This window comes from Passer montanus, unplaced genomic scaffold, assembly GCF_014805655.1.
Source record: "Passer montanus isolate IOZ18808 unplaced genomic scaffold, ASM1480565v1 scaffold18, whole genome shotgun sequence".
In the NCBI taxonomy this organism is placed as follows: domain Eukaryota; kingdom Metazoa; phylum Chordata; class Aves; order Passeriformes; family Passeridae; genus Passer; species Passer montanus.
The window spans coordinates 3,793,543-3,817,149 of record NW_024365381.1 but is presented as its reverse complement, the minus strand read 5'-3'; the positions used below and the strand labels follow the sequence as shown (position 1 = coordinate 3,817,149).

Genomic DNA, 23,607 nt, shown 5'->3' with positions numbered 1-23,607 from the left:
TACTCATCTTCCCCTGTCTCTTCAAAGCCAGAGATAAAGAAGTGAAGTCTTTATTGTACTAATGCACAAAACTCAAACTTTTGTTGTATAAACCCAGAATTCTTACAATTATTTTCACATCATCATTCATATGTTTTAGGCAATTTTTAATCCTTAATCTTTGCTATCCTTTCTTTGCTATTTGACCCAGATACTACAATCATAAACTGCACACTTTCCGTGGGCATTTGTGTTCCTCACCAAGAATTCTTATAACTGAGCTCTTTGACTTTTTTTTCAAAAAGTAGTAGCTAAAAAAGGAAGTACAGAATGATCTGGGACATTTTCATAAAAGTAGTGGAACCAGTCAGTGTCATAGTTTGAACTATGTAGAGACTGGAATATGCCCAAGTTTGATTTAGGAAATCAGTTAAAGCATGTATCAAACAGTGTATGTAGTTAGTTGGCTGAGTTTCATTAGACCTCTTTGAAAAGATAAGAATTTATGCTAACTTTATAATCCAATGTTAACTAAAAAAAAATAATTTACACATTTGTTGGGAAACTTTCTGTTCCTTTTTGCTCTTATTTTCTTGAAAGGAATTAAAAATAGTCATTAGATGTGATCTGTAATTATATAGAATCAATTTTCCTCTTTTCAAAAAGATGAAGATATATTTAATGTTTGTCCCCAGTTTATCATTAGGAGGCATTTTACTGGGGGACCACTGTAATTTCCTAGCCTCCCCTTACTATCAAAATATTAAAAGATTTTTCTAGATATTTTTGGAGTTGGGCAGAAAAGTTGGATGGAATTGTCAATTATAAAGGAATTTAAACATAAACATGATGTGTAAAACATTTTACAATATGGACATTCATTTAAATACTTTAGGCAAACAAAAATGAAATTTTAACAGTAAAAACATTTAGACAAAAATGTAAAATAGTCATTTTAATAGTGTGCACAGTATTACTGAAATGGTGCTCCAAAAGGCCTTTTCATAATAAAATACAACTTTATTAACCTGTGAATCTGTTAAGGCAAAGTCAACAGCCTCCACTGCTCTCAAGAAAGTTCCCACCAAAGATATTATTCTGAAATTCACACCATGGAGAAATTTTGTATGTCTTGAAAACATGGGAACTCTTCCAGATGTCTGACCAACACAGATGTTTGCCAATGACTTTCACATATCACTGTTGAGAACCATTGCACTTTTTTCGCTTGACTTGCTTGCTAATTTGAAAGATTTGGCTGGGCAGAAAGGTTATCTCAGGTATTAGTGTGAATTAATAGGGTGATACTGGACATAAATTGCAACTAATTGGAGCTTAAAATGTTAGGCAAGTATGCAAAGGGCGTGCTAAGTCAGCCCTAGTGGATGCCTGCCTTCACTGGCTCTGACTGACAGGTCAGGAATGGCAGGCAACAGTTGGCACCACACTCACAGCTCTGATCAGGGATTCACTGCTGGGCGAATGGGCACGAGCAGGGAATTGAAGGAAGCCACTGACTACAGGACTGACGGAAAAATTCCTTCCGCAGGCATTTCGGGGTTTGTAATTCACAGATTGTGGAAATGGGTATGAGCAGCAAGGATTGTACAAAATAGTCATGTGCTTGCATATAGGTAGGACAGGACTAAAAAAAGCATCAATGCCTTACCCTTTTCCTCTTCTTACAGAGTTTTTTCAGATGCATTAATTTTTAGTGCAATTATCCCATATTTGGCCATTGAAAATTATGTATTCCTACTCAATGCAGTGAAAACTAGTCATTCATTCATATGGGAATTCTAATGACTGTTTCTGGGTGCAAAACTAGATCTAATTTGATTGAGAGGAATTTAATATTAAGTCACATAGTCTAGAGGTAAGAGAGGTCACTGTTAAACTTAGCCTTCTGTTTACATTTTACAAGAATTAATGTGCTACACATTTTGCATGCAAAATGAAGATGGTAGAATGGGATGCAGAAACTAACTGCAGAGCACCTGTATGATACGTAAAACTACTTTGGATATTTCCTTGAAAAAGGTAGATTTAAAAATATCTGTACCCAAGGTTGCTGTGGTAAACAATATTCACCTCTGAAACACCTCACCTAATGAAGAAGTCGACATTAATTTGAAGACTAAAGAACCCAGCTAACCTTCACTGTTTTTGATGACATGCCCTTTCAATGGAAGAACAAGAATAAATGTTTAGCCAAATTATAGATTCAACACACATATTTTGAAAAGCAGTGTGAATATGCGGCAAAAGGTCTGTCTGCCACACTGAAGGGTGTCTGGTTATTTGACTTTGCAGCTCCTTGCTGCTCTGTATGTAAAATGGAGTGGAAGGAATTCTGTGGAAGTCAGTCTGATGTGATTTTTAAGCTACTTAAAGAAGCTTTATTCAGTAGGAAGGGCTAAATAGTATTAAGAAATACTATTAAGAAATACATACATCAGTAAGAGCTGAGACAGAATGTTATTGCCTGTCCTGGCAGTCAGAACACTGCCCAGTACTTATGCTTCTGACTGAAAGGCATTGAGATATTACCACTGCTGGCTGACCCTCAGATCTTATAGAAAACTTTCCTTGTAGACTGATGGGCATGTTGGCATTTTAGGAGTATTGAGAATTACCATCAAAACTCAATGCTTTAATATCTGTACTAAGTATGTGCTAAAGAATCATTGTGATTCTGCTTAAAGAGATGGATGGGGTTTTCTTACAGGAAATAAAGAGATATTTCAGATGCTCGTTTGTTTTAAGGTTTCCTTAAAAATTGGTAGCAGAGTCATAAATTTGATAGCGTTGTCTACGTTGTACTAATCTTTTCTTAAAAGGCTGTTTTAGCTAACACTTTAAGAAAGTCAGCCTGAGGGGTAGCACTAATAGAAAAAATTTTGGCTTGAATAATTGAATTCTGTAGAGTGATAATTATTTTAATATAGAATGAGAGGGTTTTATACTTAGAAATCATTAAGTGACTCTAAATTTATGTGACAGTCAGATTAACCTACAATACTAACACTAAAATAGAAAAAAAAAATAGATAAATTCCTGCTGTTTGGATAACTGTATATGAGGCCTGGGCAGAGAATGATGCTTGCTTCCAGTACCAGCTGAATCCTGTCCTACCCTGAAGCAACCTGTGACAGAAGTCTCTGTCATTATGAAGACACAAGAAAGAGAATAAAATACTATAAAATTGAGTGATTATTAAATCTCACTCATTATCCTTCAGATAAGAAGCAATTCAGGCAGTTGATATACTACCAATTACCTTTGCTTTTTATCCTGAGGATGGCTACAATTGCTGAAATATAAAAAGTAAGCAATCAGAAATGTTAATTATTGGAAGAATGTTATAATGCTGTTATATATTTAAAGGATGGATTTAATTTATCATTAATCTGTCCATTGTGAATAATATTGGATTAAATTAATATAGTAGGAATTAGCACAAATTAATATATCTGGTGGCAATTTTATGTTGCCATCATCATAAAGGTAGAATTCACAAAATACAATATATATGTTATCTACCAAATACAGGGTAGTATGCTCTTGTAGAGGAGATAAACTGCATTTTAAAAACATTTTTTTAGCCAGGAGATGATTATTCATGCAGAGAAAAAAGTGGACAAGGCATAGCTTAAAGCTTTATTGACATAGATTTGTATAACATGTAAATGATATAATAAGTCTGGGAAGGTACCCAACAAGATGAAGGCAGGAAGGCAGTAACAAAGCGCTTAAGGATTAGTTCTGAATCTCTAAGCCCCTCAGGTTTAGATCACCAGAAAGGGTGATTAACATTATCACTGACATTGTCATTGTCAACAATAATGAGAGCTATGTGAGCTTTCTTTCCAAAGGGCTGTCAAACACCTTGGGAGTTACACTGTGGCTTCTGGACACGCTTTTGCGCAAAGATGGTGCTCAAAGGGAAATCAAGGAGCTCCTGAATGTTAGAGGGGCCTCCAACTCAAGCTGTTTTAGAGAGAGTGGAAATGCAGCAGCACAGCAACTCATGCCACACAGGTACCCCCCTCTGCAGCTCTCTGCAGCTGGCTGTGACAGCAAACGGGGGAAACGTGGAGCTGATTGCCTTCTGGGAAGGAAAGGCTCTGGGAGGCACATACTGCTGGGCCAGTAGTTGTGGGGATATCTTCCACAGCATCCAGAAGCACACACTGTGATTTTACAGTATCTGCTATCAAGAAAAGAATCAACATTTAGGGAATACAAGCCATATCCTCACGTAATATATGAGTTCTGACACTTAATTTCACATTAAATCTTATTTTTTATTTTGATGACATAAATTATTTTCAAGACACAGACTTCTATCTTAAAAAACAGTCACTATTTTATATTAAAAAACCCAAACCAAATCAAACCCCAAACCTAAAAAGAATAAGAACCATTAACCTTAAACAAGAAAATTGTCTACTTTAGGTCTCTGTGTGTATGTGTTCACAATACTCTGATTCTCTGATAAGTGAGCAAGGATAAGAGTTCTTGCAGAACTAGAAATCTCAACAGATTTTAAAGACAAACCACTGAATGAGTCATAAGAACAAAACCCCTTTACTTCTTTTTTATATATAAAAAGTGTGTGTATATATATATACACACACATACACACACATACATACATGCACACAGAAATGTATATTTACATATTTGTGCATATATATATACACAGATATTTTCCCTAAGCCTTCTCTTTATCTTTGCAATGTAAGGGCATCTCTGACTTGGTAAGAAGTTTCAGAGACCATGTCTGTGCCACACAACAAATGGAAAGGAAAATATTTCTGGTCAGAAACATCACAGAGGTATTTTAGTAAGACAAAACTGTGAATATTTTGTAGCCTTTTTCCTATGACAGAAGTTAATTCTTGATTTATTTTTGTGCTCAGTGGAAAACCTCAGAACTTTGGAATTCTGAGATCAGAGTTTAAGTATTTTTAGTGACAGTGTGAAATACTCTTTCCTTCTTACAATCTACAGTCAAAAAGTGCCACAGAGATACTAAAATGCTGCTGAAAATGTAAAAAATGGCCAGAGAAAACTTTTGTGATGTCTGGTGTCACATTCTGCATTTTAATGGCTGCAGCAATGGTTTTGTAGACTTTTCTTCTGATGGAACATATTGTCACCTGTTGTCATCAAACTTTTTCTGCTATTTCAACTAAGATCATGAATCCTGTCCATTTTACTGACACCTAACAGAAATAGGAAACTACATTCTGACTTTATTTTTGTAAATAAAATGCAAGTGAAATCATCAGGAATAGTAAGTACCCTGCAGCCTCTTCTTTTTGCAGGAGATATTCAAAGAGTCCCATTACTTATACAAAGCAAATATTTTGCCATTGAAAGTGCTGTAAGGCTAATTCTTGTATAAGAAATTATACAGAGATAGTGATTGTGCAATCTCCTAATAGGGTCATGTGGTGACAGAAGGACAGTGGGTGCTATTAAAAGCTTGACATTTATCACTCACAGTGTTTAAATTTATCATGGAATTTGTGGCATTTGCCAATCTAAGTATAGAGAATGCCACAAATACCACAGAACAGATAAATACTGCTATCCAAAACCCAACTGCTGGTGGTTCTTTGCTAAATCTACAGCACTCTCCATTCTGGTGCTACTGGCTGGAATTTCTCAATATGAAAAAGCAAAAAATATTTGTCATTATTTTTCTTTTCCTTTATTTTGACTGTTTAGACTTAAAGGTTTTATGTATAGGAAATGTTTCAGTGTGTCTGTCTGTAGCCTCCAGAGAAATGGAGTCCCTATCAAAGTTTAAGTGTCCTAAAGCTAACAAAAACCAGATCATGGACTAACACTTTGTTACTTTTTTGTTATAGTTTTAGTGGTGATATTTGGGCAAAGGCTGGATTTGATGATCTTGGGGGTCATTTCCAACCTTTATGATTCTATGATGTTATGGCATATCATTCACACAGACAAAATGTACATGACAGTACATGAATTTTATTAAATGTTCTATTGGAAAATACATTATGTAACTTGTCATGGACAATTGTGGAATTCCTACTGGAAAAAATGACTTTTCTGCAGATAGTTGTTCTCTAGGACTCTGAGCTTTAGAGATCTGTCTAAATCCTGAAGGACAGAATTGATATAATCAATCACACTGTACACTTACTCTAGGAAACACACAAAATCATCATTATTTTCTTTGCAATAACTGCAGAAAAGACATTAAGATAATATAGTGTTTAATGGAGCTATATTTTCTTCATCTAAAAAAGCAGCTTCAGTGATTGGTGGTAGAGGAGATAAAGGCTTTGCCACTGTCTTATGAGTTTAGGTTTATGGAGCCTAGGCACCCAAATCCAACTTTTACCTTGGAAGATACTGTTTCTTGTCTTCTCTTTCCCAAGCTCCCAGGGTGAACATGAAATGGACAGCTGCTCTCAAGTCACGCCAGCAGGTGCAGTTCTGTCCCTGTTTGGCTGGAGGAGGTGTTGTGGTACAAAAGTAACAATTCTTTCTAAATTGTGTAAAAGGTGTTTTGCTGCAGCTTAAAAAATTGAGGCAAAAAGTTGAAAGAATGTGTCTACAGTTGTGACCAAGTTCTTCATCTTCGGCAATGATGTGCACTGATTCCTTAATAGGATCCTAGCCTCATAGAACAAACCTAAGCCTAGAGTTCCCTGACATGCAGCTATTGAGACTGGCTATTTGATTATCTCTTAAATTTTTGAATGCATCTGGTTACAGCAGATGGCACTGAAGAGTATATAATGAAATTCCTGGGCTATCAGCAAGACCTGTGTGTCACAAGTTCACTCCTGCTGTTAGTTTATGACATGAACTCTTCACATTCATTTGCTATTCTCTTCCAAATTCCCTGGTCTTTCTAAAACCACAATTTGCCTGGTGAAAGCAATGGAGGGAAGTAGGCTAGGGAAAGAGGATGCTGTATCCAACTTCAGCCATTTCTATAATGATTTCAAATTTACACATAATGATTTAAAATTTACACAAATTTACCTTTTGAAAAGTCTCTTGAAGAGTCCAATGTAATTTGCTTCAGTGAGTATTTCTTTGGAGGACTAGAACTTCAGATATACCTTAAATGTGGAACAAAAAGGTTGCACTATATTCTTAGGTCCATTAAAAAAAAAAAAAAAAAAAAAAAGGAAAGAAAAAAAGTGCCCAAATCTCAGGTCAAACAAATCTAAACACTGCTCTTGTTTTGAAGCTGATGATACTAGTAGGGCTGTCTAAAGTAGGTGAGGGTATAGTTATTTTCCAAAATAGTTTTTTTTCCTTCCTATGCTGTAAATCTCCAGTGCATGCTTCCAGTCAGCCATTGAACATAGCAGCTAAAAAGGGCACTTTGTGTGGCTATTTCACACTGTGTGATTCAATCTAGATGCTAGTGCAACTTGATGCATAACTCTGAATGTACTTTCTGACTTCTGAGAAAATTATTTTCATAATAAATATCATACATAAGAAACTCTTTTGTTCTCTCTTGAGTAAAAAGGCAATAATACCCAGTCACAGAAGACCACTTAGAATTTGGGTTATGTACTTCTTTAACTTTGCCATTTCTGAATGTATTGTGATTTGGTTTTCTTATCTACACATTCACTTAGTGAAAAATAAAAATATTTTAACAAGTTAATTAAAGCCATTGTAGCAGCATGCTTGATTTGTTTCAGAGGCAGCTGTGATAGGGCTCTGCAGAACAATCATCATGCCCTTTCTCGTTCTGGAAAGACTGTTTTTCCCTGCTTCTGGGAAAAGAACAATTAAATATCTTCAATTTAATTCTTTTGATATATACACTTGATATATTTCTCTGACCAACCCTCCCAGTGAAAAGAAAGCATAACATCTTTTTTATGATGTCAGAACCAATGTCTTTACATTATACTTCCTCCCGCCCCACCCCAATCTTAAAAACGGATGAAAATCACATTATTGAGAGGGGCTGAAGAATGACCTTTCAAAAGGGGAAACTCAGACCGTGCTTTCTGTTTGAGAATGTTTCTGCAGTCATGGTACAGGTAGGAGGTTTGCCACCCAATTTAGTTTATCTTGTTGGCCTCATTGTCTTCAGAGTGAAACATGAGCTGTTAAGTTGTATTTTCCATTCAGCAGAAGCTGTGCCTACACTGTGTGTATGACTCATCCACCTGTCTAGTTGGTGTTCTTTGGATTAATTGATCTATCTTTGAGCTCATGTTTTCTCTCATGCCTTGTTTGATTTTGTGGCAGTCATATTTGGATTTCACACATTTATTTTTGCAGTGCATTGTGCCTTCAAGCCCAAGGTACAGTTTGCACTGACATTTCAGGTAGCATGGCTTGCGACTTTGATAACTAGTTGGTGTAATTAAACTAAATATGCTTCACAAATATTTATTAAAGCCCTGTGGGACTGGCTGACATTTTTTTTTCTCTTCCCCATTGCACTAGCATTCCTGTGAGCCTTTTCCCTTTGTAATACAGTTTCTGTCCCCAGGCTGATTCTTCATGCCAAGGAAATAGCTAAAATTATGAAATGTATAAAAAAACACTAATGAAACAAAGCAGATCAATAATTTATCCATGCTTTTTTTGACATGTTACTGATTGAAATGCATTCTAAATTGTTGAAACCTTTAAGTGCTTATCAGAAAATACTTGAATCACCTTGCCTGATTTTTGTCCACCAAAACTGTAGGGTGGATATACAGTGAAACCAAGGCTGGAAATCAACTGATTTCTATTTTTTAAGATCAGGAGAGTGTCTGTTTTGAGAAAACACTGGGGAGCTGTGTCTCACCACGGCATCTTGAAACTCCCATCTGAAAGCTGTGTGTAATTTTCATCTATTTTAAGCATTGAAAATTCTTAATTAAATTGAAAACTTGGGAGCCCTAGTCCTTCTGGCTTTTTGATTCACTCTAAATCCTCTTTTCTTTTTAGGCAAAGGGAAGTCTCTGGGATGCAACAAGTCCTTCACAGATTCATTCTTAGAAGTTTCTACCAGGAAGAATGTGTTTCATCCTGCCTCTGTGCAGTAAATCAGGATGAGTTACTGTCCCATGTTAGGAGGTATGACCCCCTTATGGGCTTGAATGACTCTATAATGAGGAATTTGTATGTGAAATGAAGACATTATGTGGAGGATTACTGAAGAAAATATATATCCTTTATTGTGTTTTGGCAGGTACAGGCATACAGAGATATACAGGTGTAAGAGATGCTTGAAAACCTGAAAAAAACCCAGAAAACGTAGGTAAAACCTGATGAAATATTGGCAATACATCTTAGTAATTGGTAAAAAATCAACCGTTGATAAAAATGTTCATGATATAAAATATTTGTCCATTTGCATGTAAATGTAAATATGTAACATTCACACTCTGTTGCATCCTTTGAAGTTCAACTGACAAACATTTTAAAGACTCTGTAGTTCAGGCTCTGATCTGGGTGTTTATCCCACACAAGAGGTATGTAATGCAGGGTGTGTAATGTAGCCCTTCAGCTTCCCTTGATCCTCAGCTAGGTGTGGAGCTGGGCAAGCACAAGTGGGAAACGTGTCCAGGGGTGACTCAAAGAGGTGCTTGGTGCTGCTGGTAGGGTGAGCCATCCTGCCCACCCCAGGCCCCAGCTCCTGGGAATGTGGTAAAGATGTGGACAGAGTAATGGAAGACACGTCTCTCCATGCTCTTTCCTACTTGTAGAACCAACACAGCTTTAGATTGGTGAAAGCATGAAGCAAGGTACCATGACAAATGTTCTTTTTCTTTATGTTTTTCTATAAATCAGTGATGGTTTGGTTAAGTTGATCAGAGGAAAACAATTCCCATGTTCTTGCAGGAAATGTGTGAAATAGGTTGCAAACATTGCAGAACAGAATTTCTAAATCTAAAATGCTAAGTAAATACTTGATTCAAACGAGGACAGATTTGCATAGGATGTACATAAATCAGTGCAGCCCTTGAGCAACTCTAACCTATGCAAAAAATTATGTGGATTTCACTGTCATCTAGAAAAATAAGCTGTAACTTCCAATCCATAGCAACATTACACATAATGCTGATTTGTCCTTTTCTTAAATACACGTAAATAAATCATACACATTTGCAGCTGTCCTACAATGTTTCATGAATGATTGAATTTATCTTTTTCTCTTGTTGTGCCACAGAATCCTCCATTATAGTGGAAAGTACACCATTTCTAATAGATTCTGAAAAATGTAGTTATGAGTTGAATACTTCAGAACATGAAATATTTTGGAAAATCTATAGGTAAGCATTCAATTTCCTGTGGGATAAGAGAAATTGATATTCTGAATTTGATTTTACTCCATTTTGAAATGGAAATATTACAAAAATGTAATTAAACACTCATCCTGGAAATCTTTTTCTTTAGGAAAGATTAACAAATGGTGTTATGAAAACAAAGCATGTTGCACAGCACTGAGCAGATGCTGTTTGTTAGTAACAGTTGTGGAACTCACAAAAATGCCAGTTTTAATCACCACCTGTGAAATTTCAGATGTGCATGATTCGGATGAGTCTGAGAAAGCATTCTGGCTCTGTAAATTGGTAATTTCCAGTAAAAGTGTGTAGCTCTATATACTAGATTAAGATTCTAGACTAAAAAATTGATGCTAATGAATATTTATAAACTCACATTAATTTGAAAATAATTAAAAAAAATATTTAATCACCTCCACAAAGTCCATAAGATTCTTTTCTCAAATCTATGAATATATATTCTTGGTCCAAATTTACTAATGTTACTGAAATACAAAATTAAATAGCTTTTACCTAGGATCTTACCTGGACAAAATCTAAAATCTTGTAGAATTTAAATATATTTTCCCCACAGAATCAATTTAACTACTTCAGTAATTTCATAGAAGTGGATTCTTGGAGAATTCCTAGGGATAGATTTGCCTTTGCTTAGTCCAGACACTCTTCCCTAACACATTTCTCACATGCACTGTGGGGGCTTTATCCCCTTCTGTGGCAAGGAGGTTCTGACTGAGCAGGGCCAGCTCAAGAGGTGGAGCCTGTAGTTTTAACTAATCAGGTGTTAACTAATCAGATATCAACTAATCACATGTCAACTAATCAGGTGTTAGCTAATCGAGTGTTAACTAATTTTCACTAAAATGTAAATCTCAATGTTTGGAAGTTCCACCACTTGTTACTTTCAGTGTGGTTTTTAACACTCCATTGCACCACTCAATTTTCCCCGTGGCCAGTGCATGATAGAGAATATGGCACCCCCAGTCAATACTGTACTCTCTGGCCCAGACATCTATGAGGTTATTTTGAAAATGAGTCCCATTGTCCAGCTCAATTCTTTCTGGAGTGCCATGTCTACACAGGACTTGATTTCAGGGCCCAGGATGGTGTTCTGGGCAGGGTTATGAGGCACAGAGTAAGTCTCCAACCATCCTGTTGTTGCTTCTACCGTGGTCAGCACATAGTGCTTGCCTTGGCTCGTTTGGAGAACGGCGATGTAGTCAATCTGCCAGGCCTCACCATACTTATGTTTTTACCATTATCCCCCACACCACAGGGCTTTTCCCACTTGACCTGATTGAGTGCAGTGCATATTTCACAGTTAGGGTGGATAATCTGGGAGATTATCATGGTTAAGTCCACCCCTCAGTCCTGAGCCCCACCTGGATGTTGCATCTCTTCCCTAATGACCTGAGCTGTCATGGGCCCACCAAGCCAGAAATATTCACCCTTATGTTGTCAGTTCAAATACACCTGAGACACTTTAATCTTGGCAGCCCATTCCACTTGTCCATTGTGGTGTTTTTCCATAGCCCAGCTCTTGAGCACATGTTCATCTCTTGATGCACTTTTACAGACGACTTCTCTGCCCGGGTGCTGATGTCTTGCCACAGTTCAGTAGCCCAGAAGATTTCCCTCTGCGCTGCCAATTGGTCTTTTTCCATTGGTTCAGCCACGGTCCTACAACTTTTGCTGCCATTTATGCCACAGTGTAGAGGTGGAGCACTAGCCATTTCTCTTGTTCAGTGATGTGCAAATCCACCTGGATGGCTTTCAGCTCTGCAACCTGAATTGATCCACCTTGCCCCTCAATAGTTTCTGTCTCACCATCAATAGGACTGCCCAGCCAGGACACACATGCATACATACATACATCTGCATACCCATGAACATGTATTTATACCTTAGGTATCTGAAATAGAATTGATATCAAATATATTTCACAAATTTTTGTTACAACTGTAGAATCTTTGAGTGACGGAAGGATTACAACCCCTCTGCATTTCTTACTGAGCTCCTGCTTTTTCACTCCCGTTCACTGACATAGTTTACTTTCAAGTCAATCGCTTGAATGCCCTAGTTATTTCAAGGGATTGTTTCAGCCTGGCTTCTGAAGGGAAGCTTTAATGTAATGTGAATTCCCTTCTGTGACTGGTGAGATGGGGAGGGAGAGGACAAGAGTGGGGGGCACCAGGAATACTGAAGACATATGGTGGTGTAACAATCAAAACAAAGGAAAAGAGCTCCTTGGTAATCACGTCATCAGACTGAAAGCAGCTGGGACTACAGAGATTCAGCATTTGGTTGAAGACAAGTGTAGACAGGGCAGAGATAAGCAGTAGGTCTGAAAAAAGTGCTTGATGTAATGCATTCATGCTGAAATATTGAAGCGTGATTTCTCATACTTCATTTTCTTCTTTTTGTATGGAATAGGAAAAGCATCAAAATACTGCCAGGAGTTCCAGTAGAGAGGACTCTTTCCTTATTACTGGATCTTATTTTTCTGTTGTTCTGGATATTCTGAAGCATTCAATAACTTTCTCATTTCTCAATTCATATTCTGCCATAGGAAATTTTAAAATGTTCTGGTATAAATATCTTCAAGGTTTTAAAATTCTGGCTCATCTAAAGCCAGTGGGAATTGCTATTAGTACAATGAAAATTTACTACCACAGGATGGAGATATTATGATATAATATAAATTTTTAAAGGTATTATTACAGTTAAATAATTATGTTTCTTCTGATGAAAATTTGTGACTCTTTTTGATGGAAAAGAGAAAAATAAGGTTTGCCAAAGTGAGTCTAACAATATTCTGCATTGGCTCTGGCATACTGGTGGTATAATTGGCTGGTATTTTATCACAATACCCTAATCAGTTATATTTGGCTACATTTATTTTGTAATATGTATCTTTGAAAGAATAGACTCTAGGAATAAAATCATTTGTTCAACAGTGAAAAATTTTCACTCCCATATTGAATTAATTATTATATTATGTAGATAATAATAATTATGTATGTAGATATTTCCTTATATCCTTATATATCCTTAAAATGTGTGCTAAATCTGTTTATAGAGACACACTCTTTTCTTCACACTCTTTTCTGTCCAAGATATTTTTGAAAGGCTTTTTCAGTAGTGTATATGAAAACTTAAAAATAAAACTGAAATGAAAACCCACATAAGATTGGCTTACAAATTTACGCTTAGATCATTACAATCCATGAAATTGCATTAATGGATGTTTGGATGCTTTAGACCAACGTGAGTACTTTTTTGAGATTGGTGAGAGTCAGAAAGGAAACTCAACAGACTGGCAGCAGATGATCTGGTCAGTAGAATATTTTACTTATTTTGTATTTCTTTACAGAGCCTGTCAAATAATAAGTGTTTGTTTCAAAGATATTTTCCTTCTCCTGGCTGCACCCTACCTGCAAATAAATCTGAGTTTGCAAGAAGTGCAAATACTGCTGCATTAGGAGCTGTAAATATGCCAGAAGTAAATGCAAGTGTAATTCACTATATAGGTCTAAGTTATTTCCTAAGAAATTGATTTGAGCTGTTAATTTGTGCATAGAAAGGTCCCTGCGGACAGCTTAAAAGAGCCCCATAAAACTTAGTTGATTTTTTTCCGTCAGGAGATAAAATATTCTGTAACTAGAAAGTTATTAAGATCTACATTTAGCAGCTAATTGCAGCTAGAATTGTACTCATACAGTGGGGAGGTAACATACACACAAATGCTCATTTTAATGAGAGAGAAAGTGTAGGTAGAAACAGATGACCTAGATGATTTTATGAATAAAAGATTTAATCTGATGCAATCATTTCATTAATACACACATGGCACCAAATGAAAACAGAGCATAGCAGATGGCTATGAGAGGTTTTAAAATGACATTTTCAGTTTAGTAGCTAATGACTTATATTTCATGGACAACACCAAATACTATCAGAAATGAAACATTTATCGTACCAATCTTTCAAAGAATGTTCTAAAGCTTTATGAAAGTAATGCTGAAAAATCTCTCTTTTGTGACACTATTTAGAAAATGCAGTCACATTATATGTTATACAGCTATAGGGCAATGTAATTTTTTCACAAAAACTGCTAAAAGAAAACTCCATTATTTTTTTTATTAATAGCCTATATTTATTTAATTTTAATATATTTCATTAATTTGCTTCAAGTTTGCTACACATGGTGGAAATAATGGTTTCCAATGTAACATTGGAATACGGTCACTTGCCATGCAGTTTTAGAATATAAATATGGCATATATTTACATACTATGATGGACACACTGCAAGCAACTGCAAAAGATTGCATTGAGGGAGATTGTTGGCATAGTACTAATAATTGATTTGATTTATTTTAAGATAAAATATTTGGAGTAAATTTAGAACAAATGTATAACTTTAAAAGGAGGAAGTGACTGTGGAATGCTCATGTAAGATCTGTACAATGCTTTTTTTTACTAATGTTTTTATATTAGTAAACCTCAGCAGAGAAATTAATGAAGCAGGGGAATAATGCTGTTTAGTACTGGCCATGTGGCTACCTCAGCCTGACCTGCTCATGTCATCCACGTCCAGGTTGCAGGGGGTCTGACAGACAAGCCAAATGTGTCAGTTCTGCTCTCAGTCTGTTCTGCTCCATCCTTGAGGAATGTACATTTTACAAGACTTGATTGCTCTCCAGACCCTTTACAAAACCAGATCAGGGCAAAAGGGCTGGATTTCTTAGAGAGAATCTGGCCTACAGCTTCTTACAGACAGATTAACCTCAGTTTGGCTTCAAACTGAGGACACATACAGTCTCATTCTTCAGACCTAATCCAAGATCAACTTAGTCTACATTACTTCATCAGAAATTAATATCACGGCACTGGCATCTTTGAACACATGCAGATTGAATTTTTGTTTTTGCAAAGCTTGTTTGAGATCCTGTTAGGAGTGACAGAGTTTATACTGAATTTGGATGGAACAGGAATATTTAGTCTCTTTGAATGCAAAGCCCGAGGAACACAAATACACCCTACCACCCAAAAGCTTATGTGTTGAATAGCAAGCTGATTTTCTTTCCTTTCTATGCAACAAATAAAAATATTGAACAAGACAAGCTTGTCCCTGTTGCAAACTGTTATTGCTGCTTCATTAGGAAACAGTTCTTTGTAAGCCAGGAGATATAAAATTTTGATAATCCTGAATACTTTTGAATGAAATGTAAGCATGGGTTTCCAATCTGAATGTCTGCACTGTGCAATATGCATCCACAGCATCTCTGGCAGCCTGCTGCTCTGCAAATCCTGGTTTAACATTGGCCGAAGCATTCAGGGGAATGGTGTAAAAACTAAGATGAACCTTTAGAAGCTGAAAATCTTCTTATGTCTACAACTTACAGTCATGACTATACATAGTCTGAGCACATTTTGATTTAGACAATTTGATTTAGACAATTAGATAAGTCCAGAGGTTGCTGTTACTCACAAAAAGGATAATAGAAATGCAGTAAATTGCATTCTTCATACATTTTTCCTCCTGTGTAAAACATTCAGAGAACATCATGGCGATTCTTATTACTTCTGTTTTGACACCAAGTTAGGCCTCAGGTAAAGGACAGAAATTCATAGCCTCTGAAATCATACATGTAAATTTGAGATATAGAAACTTCCTCTGAATTTTTTAGCCATGTAAAATGAAAGTTGGCCTTCTCACCGATGATTTTTTTTTTCAAAACTCACCAAGGTCTGGAGTTCTGTAAATTTTCTCAAGAGAAAGGCCAAGTATCCTATGTGTGAATGTGGTTGCAGGGTGGCATATGAGATTACTGCTGAAAAAGGAGATGTCAGGTATTCCAGAATGAGATGCCACTCATGTAAAAGAAGGTCTGAAAGAATTTAATTTCAAACCATAATTAAATCAAAAGCAATTTAATAACAATGTCTATGTGTTTGCAACATTCATTTATGATATTTCACCTCCTTGTCTTCCTGGGCTATCAGTAACACAGCAAACACTGACTAACTGTTAATTAATAGACCAGTGTTTGATATGATCAGAATGTAATTCTTTGTCATTTAAGAGTCCTAAAAGCTCAGATGAATGGGTTTTCTTTCCCAGTACCAGGGAATGGCTTTCCTTTATAAAAATTCTGTTATTTGTCTATGAACCAAAATCTTGTCTCCTCTCTTCAGTAACTCCAATCATGGGCTTTCCCTCTGTTTGGTGTGCTAAATAGGATTATCATCATTAGCTTCTTAGCATATTCCCTGCCCTCTCTCCTTCTACACACGCCTTCCCTTACTCCTTGATTTCTCTCTTTTTCAGATCCATCTGCAAACAGACAATTTCAGTCTATATGAGACACTCTATTGTCAGGGTAGCTGGACAGATAGATACCACAGCCCTCTTAAAATAAACCAAACCAAACTCCAACTTATTTTTTTTAGCTTTGGTGTTGTTGCAGCAGCAATTTTTAGAAACGATATACAAAAAGCCAACAACTCTTGACTGGGAGAGAATAAAAATCTTTCAATTTCTGTGCAGAATTTCTGTGTATTCACTGATCCTCTCTTGTTTGATACTTTCCTAATTCAATCAGTCAACTGACCCAGTATCACGTGAAGCAGAGACCATCTGCATAGTCCAAATAAAAGACAACAAACCTTGGGGAGTCTAAAGCATACAGATGCCTTCTTGCACAGATGAAACATGGTCCCATTTATCCAGAAAACAATTAACATCTTTAATATAACATGGAATTTGTTCATGAGCTGCAAAAAAGGGAAAATAAAAGGACTACACTATTTATTATGGACTGTGCAGTTCTGCTTTAGAAAGAATTTGATTTTACCGAGTTCAATGGTAGGAATATTATGATAAAACTGATAAGAATTTTTCTTATGTTGTTCTTTAGTGAGATTAGTTGAGCTGGTGTGAAGGTTTCCTTGATTATTTTGTAAATATACAGAATACAAGAATATATTTTACACTGCTTCACTGGAGAAGTCAATTCCAATTGGTACCAATGTTTTGTGTGGAAATGTTTGGTGATGTCTCAGGTACAGTCTGTAAGGGTATCAGTAAAATGAATGAGAACAAAATGTGCAGACTGATTATAATGCAGGGATTTATTCAATATACTTTTTTTCTTGTACTGTTTAGAGATGCTCTTTATGAAGATTTGGTGTCTTTTCTAGCATAAATACAATCTCAGTCTCAGAATTCTCTGAAATGTGTATGTATAAATGAGCTTCATTTCCCTGCAGTGATTCTTATAATTGTTATCAGGGGAGAATAGAGATGCAATTTGAAGTCAAATTTCTTCCAGGGCTTAGCAATTCTAACACGTAAGGTCACTGCTGTATTCCACTTCTGTTTTGATCTCCAGGAGCGAGGCAAGGGGTCAGGGGCCCGTGTCTGGAGGGTTGCCGTGTGGCCCTGCCGCCCCGGAGCCGCGTTCGGGGCGCTGTCGGGGCTGGCTCCCGGGCGGAGCGGGGGCGGGGGGGCAGCGGGAGCTGTGCCGGGCAAGGAGGCTGCACAACGAGCCTCGTGCCTGCCGGGGCAGCCCTTCCTCCGCCCTCCCTCCTCCTCCGTTTATTTATTTCATTTCTTTTTATTGCATTCATTTGTTTGTATTCACCGGAATAATAAAAAATGAGAAAATCCGAGCGCTGCTTTTGGCTGCTCTCCACCAACCTGTCAGTGACGCAAGCGGAGACTACTTAAAGGCAGATTAGAGGCAGCAAGACATTAAAGCCAACCTTCCTCCCTCCACGCCGCCGGTCCGCGAGCCGAGCCGAGCCGAGCCGGGAACCCTCGGCAGGGCTGCCGCCTCCCGCCCTCCCGCCGCCGGACTGCGGGCAGTAGAGACGGGCTGCTCTTCGGTTTGTTTGCCCTCCCCCGAAAAAAAAAAAAATAAAAAAAATAGGAGGGGTGAAAAAAGGCAGAAGTGAAGAGATCCCCTACGCTTGCCAAAGTCTTTGTCTCCGGATGAACAGCGATGGGGGAATGGACTATTCTAGAGAGGCTACTGGAAGCTGCCGTGCAGCAGCATTCTACTATGATAGGGAGGTAAGGGTCGCGGGAGAGCACGGGGGGATCCCCTCCTGTCCGGCACGGCGGGTCCCGGCGGCGCGGTGCCCTTCGGCCGGGCTCTTTCGGGGTGTGCCTGGAGCTCGCGTGTGTGAGTGTGTGTGTTGGGGAGGCTGGTATGCGGCACGGAGCGCGGAGGCGCGGGGACACCGCAAGCGCCGCCGTCCTTGTCCCCGCGGAGCCACGGGGCACCGGACGGTCATCGGGGAGACCCCCCTGCCATCGGGGCCCCGCTGCCGGCGCAGCCCCGCTCCTCTCCCGGCCGTGCTCTCGGGGGCCCCAGGGCCGTGCGATCGCCCTTGGGCCGAGCGGGCCGGGCGGGGGCAGCGCCGAGGCCGTGCCGCGCAGCCTGCGCGCCCCCCGCGCGGTGCCGGGGCCCGGTCAGCACTGGACAGCTCCCGGCCCGCGGCGGCGGCGCGCACTGACGGGCTTCTCTGTTGCAGGATCCTGCTGACCGTGGTGGTGATCTTCAGAATTCTCATTGTGGCCATTGTAGGGGAGACGGTGTACGATGACGAGCAAACGATGTTTGTCTGTAACACGCTGCAGCCAGGCTGCAACCAGGCTTGTTATGACCAGGCTTTCCCCATTTCTCACATAAGGTACTGGGTGTTCCAGATCATCATGGTGTGCACTCCCAGCCTGTGCTTCATAACATACTCCGTTCACCAGTCTGCTAAACAAAGGGAACGGAGGTACTCCACTGTCTTCCTTACCTTGGAAAGGGACCAGGATTCAATGAAGCGTGAGGACAGTAAGAAAATCAAGAACACAATTGTCAATGGGGTGCTGCAAAACACTGAGAACTCCACCAAAGAGGCAGAACCAGACTGCTTAGAAGTGAAGGAAATCCCCAATCCTGCTATCAGAACTACAAAATCAAAGATGAGGAGGCAAGAAGGCATTTCTCGATTTTATATCATCCAAGTGGTCTTTCGAAATGCCCTAGAGATTGGATTCTTAGTGGGACAGTATTTTCTGTATGGATTCAATGTCCCTTCCATGTACGAATGTGACAGATACCCTTGCATTAAAGAAGTAGAGTGCTATGTTTCTAGACCCACTGAGAAGACTGTATTCTTGGTATTCATGTTTGCTGTCAGTGGGATTTGTGTGGTGCTTAATTTGGCAGAACTGAACCACTTGGGCTGGAGAAAGATCAAAATGGCAGTGAGAGGAGTACAGGCAAAAAGGAAATCCATATATGAAATCAGAAATAAGGACCTGCCAAGAATGAGCATGCCTAACTTCGGCAGGACTCAGTCAAGTGACTCAGCTTATGTGTGAGGCTGTGACAGAACTGAAACACTGTGCCAGGTGGAACAGACCCAGATACCATTAGAGAAAGGTACATTGCTTAGGCAAGCATTTTATCAAACCACCAAGAAAGCCATTAAGGTATTGGATCTCCACTTACTGAACTAGCTGCAAAATGCAGCACTATATAAAAGACTGAAAAAAACAGCTATAAAACCATGCTTGACCTAGCCTTACAGCACAGCTACTATTATTCCTACTTTTCTTTCTAATGATTGGGTTTTATCTGTCAGTGAAGCAGCTTTTTGGTCGTCATTAGGATGTTTACAGTTTGAACTGTCTGACTAATTGTTGTAAATGTGTAGAATGTTCATATCAAAAACTCTGCAAGGATACTCTATATGGGGTGGGGTGGGGGACGCTGTTGCAATGTGCAGGCATAAGCATGTTTTAAAAGGAGGATAAGCACACTGTAAGGAACCTAACCACAGCTCAGTCAGGATATCTGCGTTCACATATCTCACAGATGTCTTATTTTGTTGTCTAAATCACAGACTTTATTCCTGGTGTGTATTACTAGCTATTTTCTATCATGGTTTGTGCATCAATTAGTCCTGCTAAAAATAAATGCTGAATATAATTTTGCCATTTTTTCTTTGCCTGTCCACACACACAGACACACACACACATACACGCACACAGACACACAGACACACAGACACACACCAGAGACCTTAAACATCTTGCATTAGTCGTGATCTGCAGAATATATCAGTACATTTTGATTGATTCCCTAATATGTGCATGAACAAGACAGAGTTGGTTCATGCCACCCGAGTTATGCATTTACCTACAATCACCTATGATGACACACATACCAAAGGAAGAGAGTTCATTGCATTTAACTGTGAATATATCATCTTTTCTCTGCTCTTATTTATATAAGTGCCATACTTGAAACATCTAACTCTGTATTTAGTCAAAAGGTTGTCTTGGGATACCAGCTGGAGCGAAATGATTTTATACTCTCTTTTGTTTATTTTGTGTGATTTGTTTAGTCATTGCAATGGTGTAAAAAGCAGCTAAAGTATCTATTGATAAATAAATACTTGCCTTTTTTTTTTTTGTAAGCCAGAGAAATTTGTTCTTTATTCTTGTATACAATTGTAAAAAAAACTTACAGGGTTAAAATAATTGACTTACGACAATTATTCTTCAGGGTTTAAAATGTCTTGTTGGTACTCTAAACTCTAAATGACAAAACCTGGGAAATCAGGACTGCTTTTCATGTCTGTTTTCCTCCTTAAGCAAGCTTTCTCTGTCTTTAAAGCCTGATCCAAAGCCCACTGACACCAACAGCCTTCTTTCTGCTGACACTAAGGGCAACACAGTTGGCTGCCAAGGTCACTCTAGGAATAGCCAGAATACATTTACCCATAAATGAAACAATTGCAGCTTTTCATCAGGGAATCCAAATAGTAACCTCAGCTTTTCTGCCTTACAGCTGGTTTAAGAAATATGTTGTTCATGTCCCATCAACTTACTGGTAAGCCACTGGGGCAGTCTCAAATGAATCTCTGTTAACAGCAATTATCTTAATACAGAATAGAATACTAAGGTTTACTTAATGATATTTTTTAACATTTTTAAAATTTCTTCTGAATTCAACAGAAAATATTTCTCTGGCAGCAGTAGGAGTTGGATCAGGACTAAAAACATACAAGTGCATTTCTAACTAAATAGTATCTGCCCTTTAAAGAAAAGGGCCAAAATGGTGCTGGAAAATCAGGGGGTACTTTATAACATAAGAAGGAGACACGGGCTTAGTGTCACAAATGGCCTTGTGATTGTATTTTATGTCAAGCCTGAAAATGGATTTTATTATGTATTGGCTTGGAGATGATGCACATAAATCTTTTCCTCTTGGCTTACAACAAATACCTTAACATTCCATTCTTGTCGTTTGCCAGCATTGTCACTTTAAAAAAATGTTGATTAATTCTTAGATAGTCTATCCATTATCACATTCATCTGTTGTCTTTTTTCTTCCACTGTGAAGCATAAAAGATGTGTCATATTTTTAAAGACTTAAAAAATAATTTTCCTTATGTATAAATTTAAGAGTTTTCCTGATTTGATGATAGAAACCTCTAAAGATGGATTTCTCAAATTCTTTGTGATAAAAACGCACACTGATATTGCTAGTTGACTGCATGCTCACTGGAAAACTGCATGTTATTTTTAGAAGGACAACATGGCAGCTAAAATCTCCATCTGCAAAATAATAAGCTTCTGAAGATTATTATTTGACACACAAATTCAAGTCTGATTTTCATTTTGCAGAGTCCTGGGATGGTTTTCAAAGTCTCATTTTGAACAGATATTGAAAGGGAAAATATTCTATGACAGTCATTAGCAATCCTTTAATGTTGAAGAAATGAGAGATTGTGTGCAAAGCGCTTGATCCAGTGCAAAATAAAGTTGAAAAAACCAGCTTCATTGGGCTTTGCTTCAGGTTCAGCATATTTTTCTGTTAGGCAGAAGCCCTAATGCAAGTTTTTTCCAGTGGCTGCCTAGCAGTTTTCAATCAAACTCTAGTGAAGGTGCATGCCTTGAAAGAGATAAGATTTTAATACCTTAAAATTCTAAGGTAATATTTAGAAAGTATCTGTTTATATTAGTCAATGCAAATGACTCAGTTAATTTATTTTTATTTTTATGTAGTTGCACATTTGTACTCCAGTAAGTTGGGATTCTTCAGATTTGTCCAAAGAGAAGAACACCAGGAAATGTAAATGCCGATTTATGTAACAGGATCAGTCATAAAGTAGGCAAAGACTTATATTTTCATCAACAGAAAGATCATCCACCATACCTGGAATATAGCTTTTCATATATCAGATGAGAGATGAAATGTGTCAAGAGATGACTTGTTCTAACTGTCCTTTTAAATTGTTATTTTTCATTTCTTACCAACTACTCATTTGTCATGGACAAGAGAAATATAGCAAACACCTTTTTTTGTCAATGTTGTGAAAATCATATGATTAATGCTAATGGACTGTTTGCATGAAAGCTGACTATTCATTTACAGAATAAATGCTTTAAAATTGTCACAGCAATGGAAAAGTGTGTTAACTGAACAGAACTGAGTGAACATGAAGCTGAAGAGCACATTACTGGCTACTTAGGTCTTGCTCCTGCCTCAGTGAAATAAATTAGTCTCACCATTTACATCTCTGTAAGGATCAGATATTAAAAATGAAAATTGAGTTAATGTTTGTTTTCTTCATTGTTTACATTGTTTTTCACTGGTGGAAAACATTATGTGTCATGTTAAGTGCAAACATTAATGCTATATTCACTAAGCTCCTATGGAAAATTGCAACAGAATCTAATAAACCATCAGTTTCATGGAATTTTAAACAGCACATAAAATAATGACATTTTTTCGTTTCTATATAGACTTGATCTTGTGCTTGCCACACCTGTGTGAATTTCAAAAATGATTTACATAGGGGTTATGAACCATTTCACCAGATATGTATAAGATACGAGAGTCCATTCAAACATTTTTTAAAATAAGAATTTTATTCTTTCATAATGAAAACTAGCTGCATTTTTACATGTAACATTTTTGCACAGGGAAGGTGAATTCACTGCTCCCATAAAGAATTTGGTTTTAGAGACCTCTGACTGAAGGGTTTTCAGCCTTTTCAAGGGAAAACTGAAGAACAGAGACATCAACTGAGATTAATGAATCACGGAAGTGGTCAGATGGATTTTACTTTGTGTTATGCTAAAGAAGTAAGAAACACTCAGAATCTTCAGTATGGGCACAATGCTTTTCTTGCATTATGTCTAACAGGGTAGCACAAAGCTGCTGCTATGTAGAGAACTATAGGAAAGCACGTACATGAAATGTTAACTGTGAGGAAGAATTATTTTCCTACAGTTTTAAAAGATTACA

The 23,607-nt window shown here is 37.8% G+C and overlaps 1 protein-coding gene across 2 annotated transcripts; it reads left to right on the top strand.

Annotated features, from left to right (window-relative positions):
* Positions 1-18,082: 18,082 nt before the first annotated feature.
* GJD2 (gap junction protein delta 2) lies at positions 18,083-22,759 on the top strand. 2 transcript variants are annotated; one of them, XM_039705582.1, is made up of 2 exons: positions 18,083-18,359; positions 18,983-22,759. In XM_039705582.1, exons 1-2 carry the CDS (start codon positions 18,289-18,291, stop codon positions 19,665-19,667), a joined length of 756 nt encoding a protein of 251 aa, XP_039561516.1. In that variant the 5' UTR covers positions 18,083-18,288; the 3' UTR covers positions 19,668-22,759. The 2 variants fall into 2 exon arrangements, with proteins under 2 accessions (XP_039561516.1, XP_039561515.1); XM_039705581.1 differs by having other exon boundaries at positions 18,824-22,759.
* Positions 22,760-23,607: the final 848 nt, after the last annotated feature.

What these genes read in the sequence shown, in the direction of transcription:
- GJD2 (XM_039705581.1), top strand. Translation starts at nt 18,289, where the DNA reads ATGGGGGAATGGACTATTCTAGAGAGGCTACTGGAAGCTGCCGTGCAG. An exon ending in CATTCTACTATGATAGGGAG is followed by an intron (nt 18,360 to 18,823) that starts GTAAGGGTCGCG and finishes TCTCTGTTGCAG; the next exon opens with GATCCTGCTGACCGTGGTGG.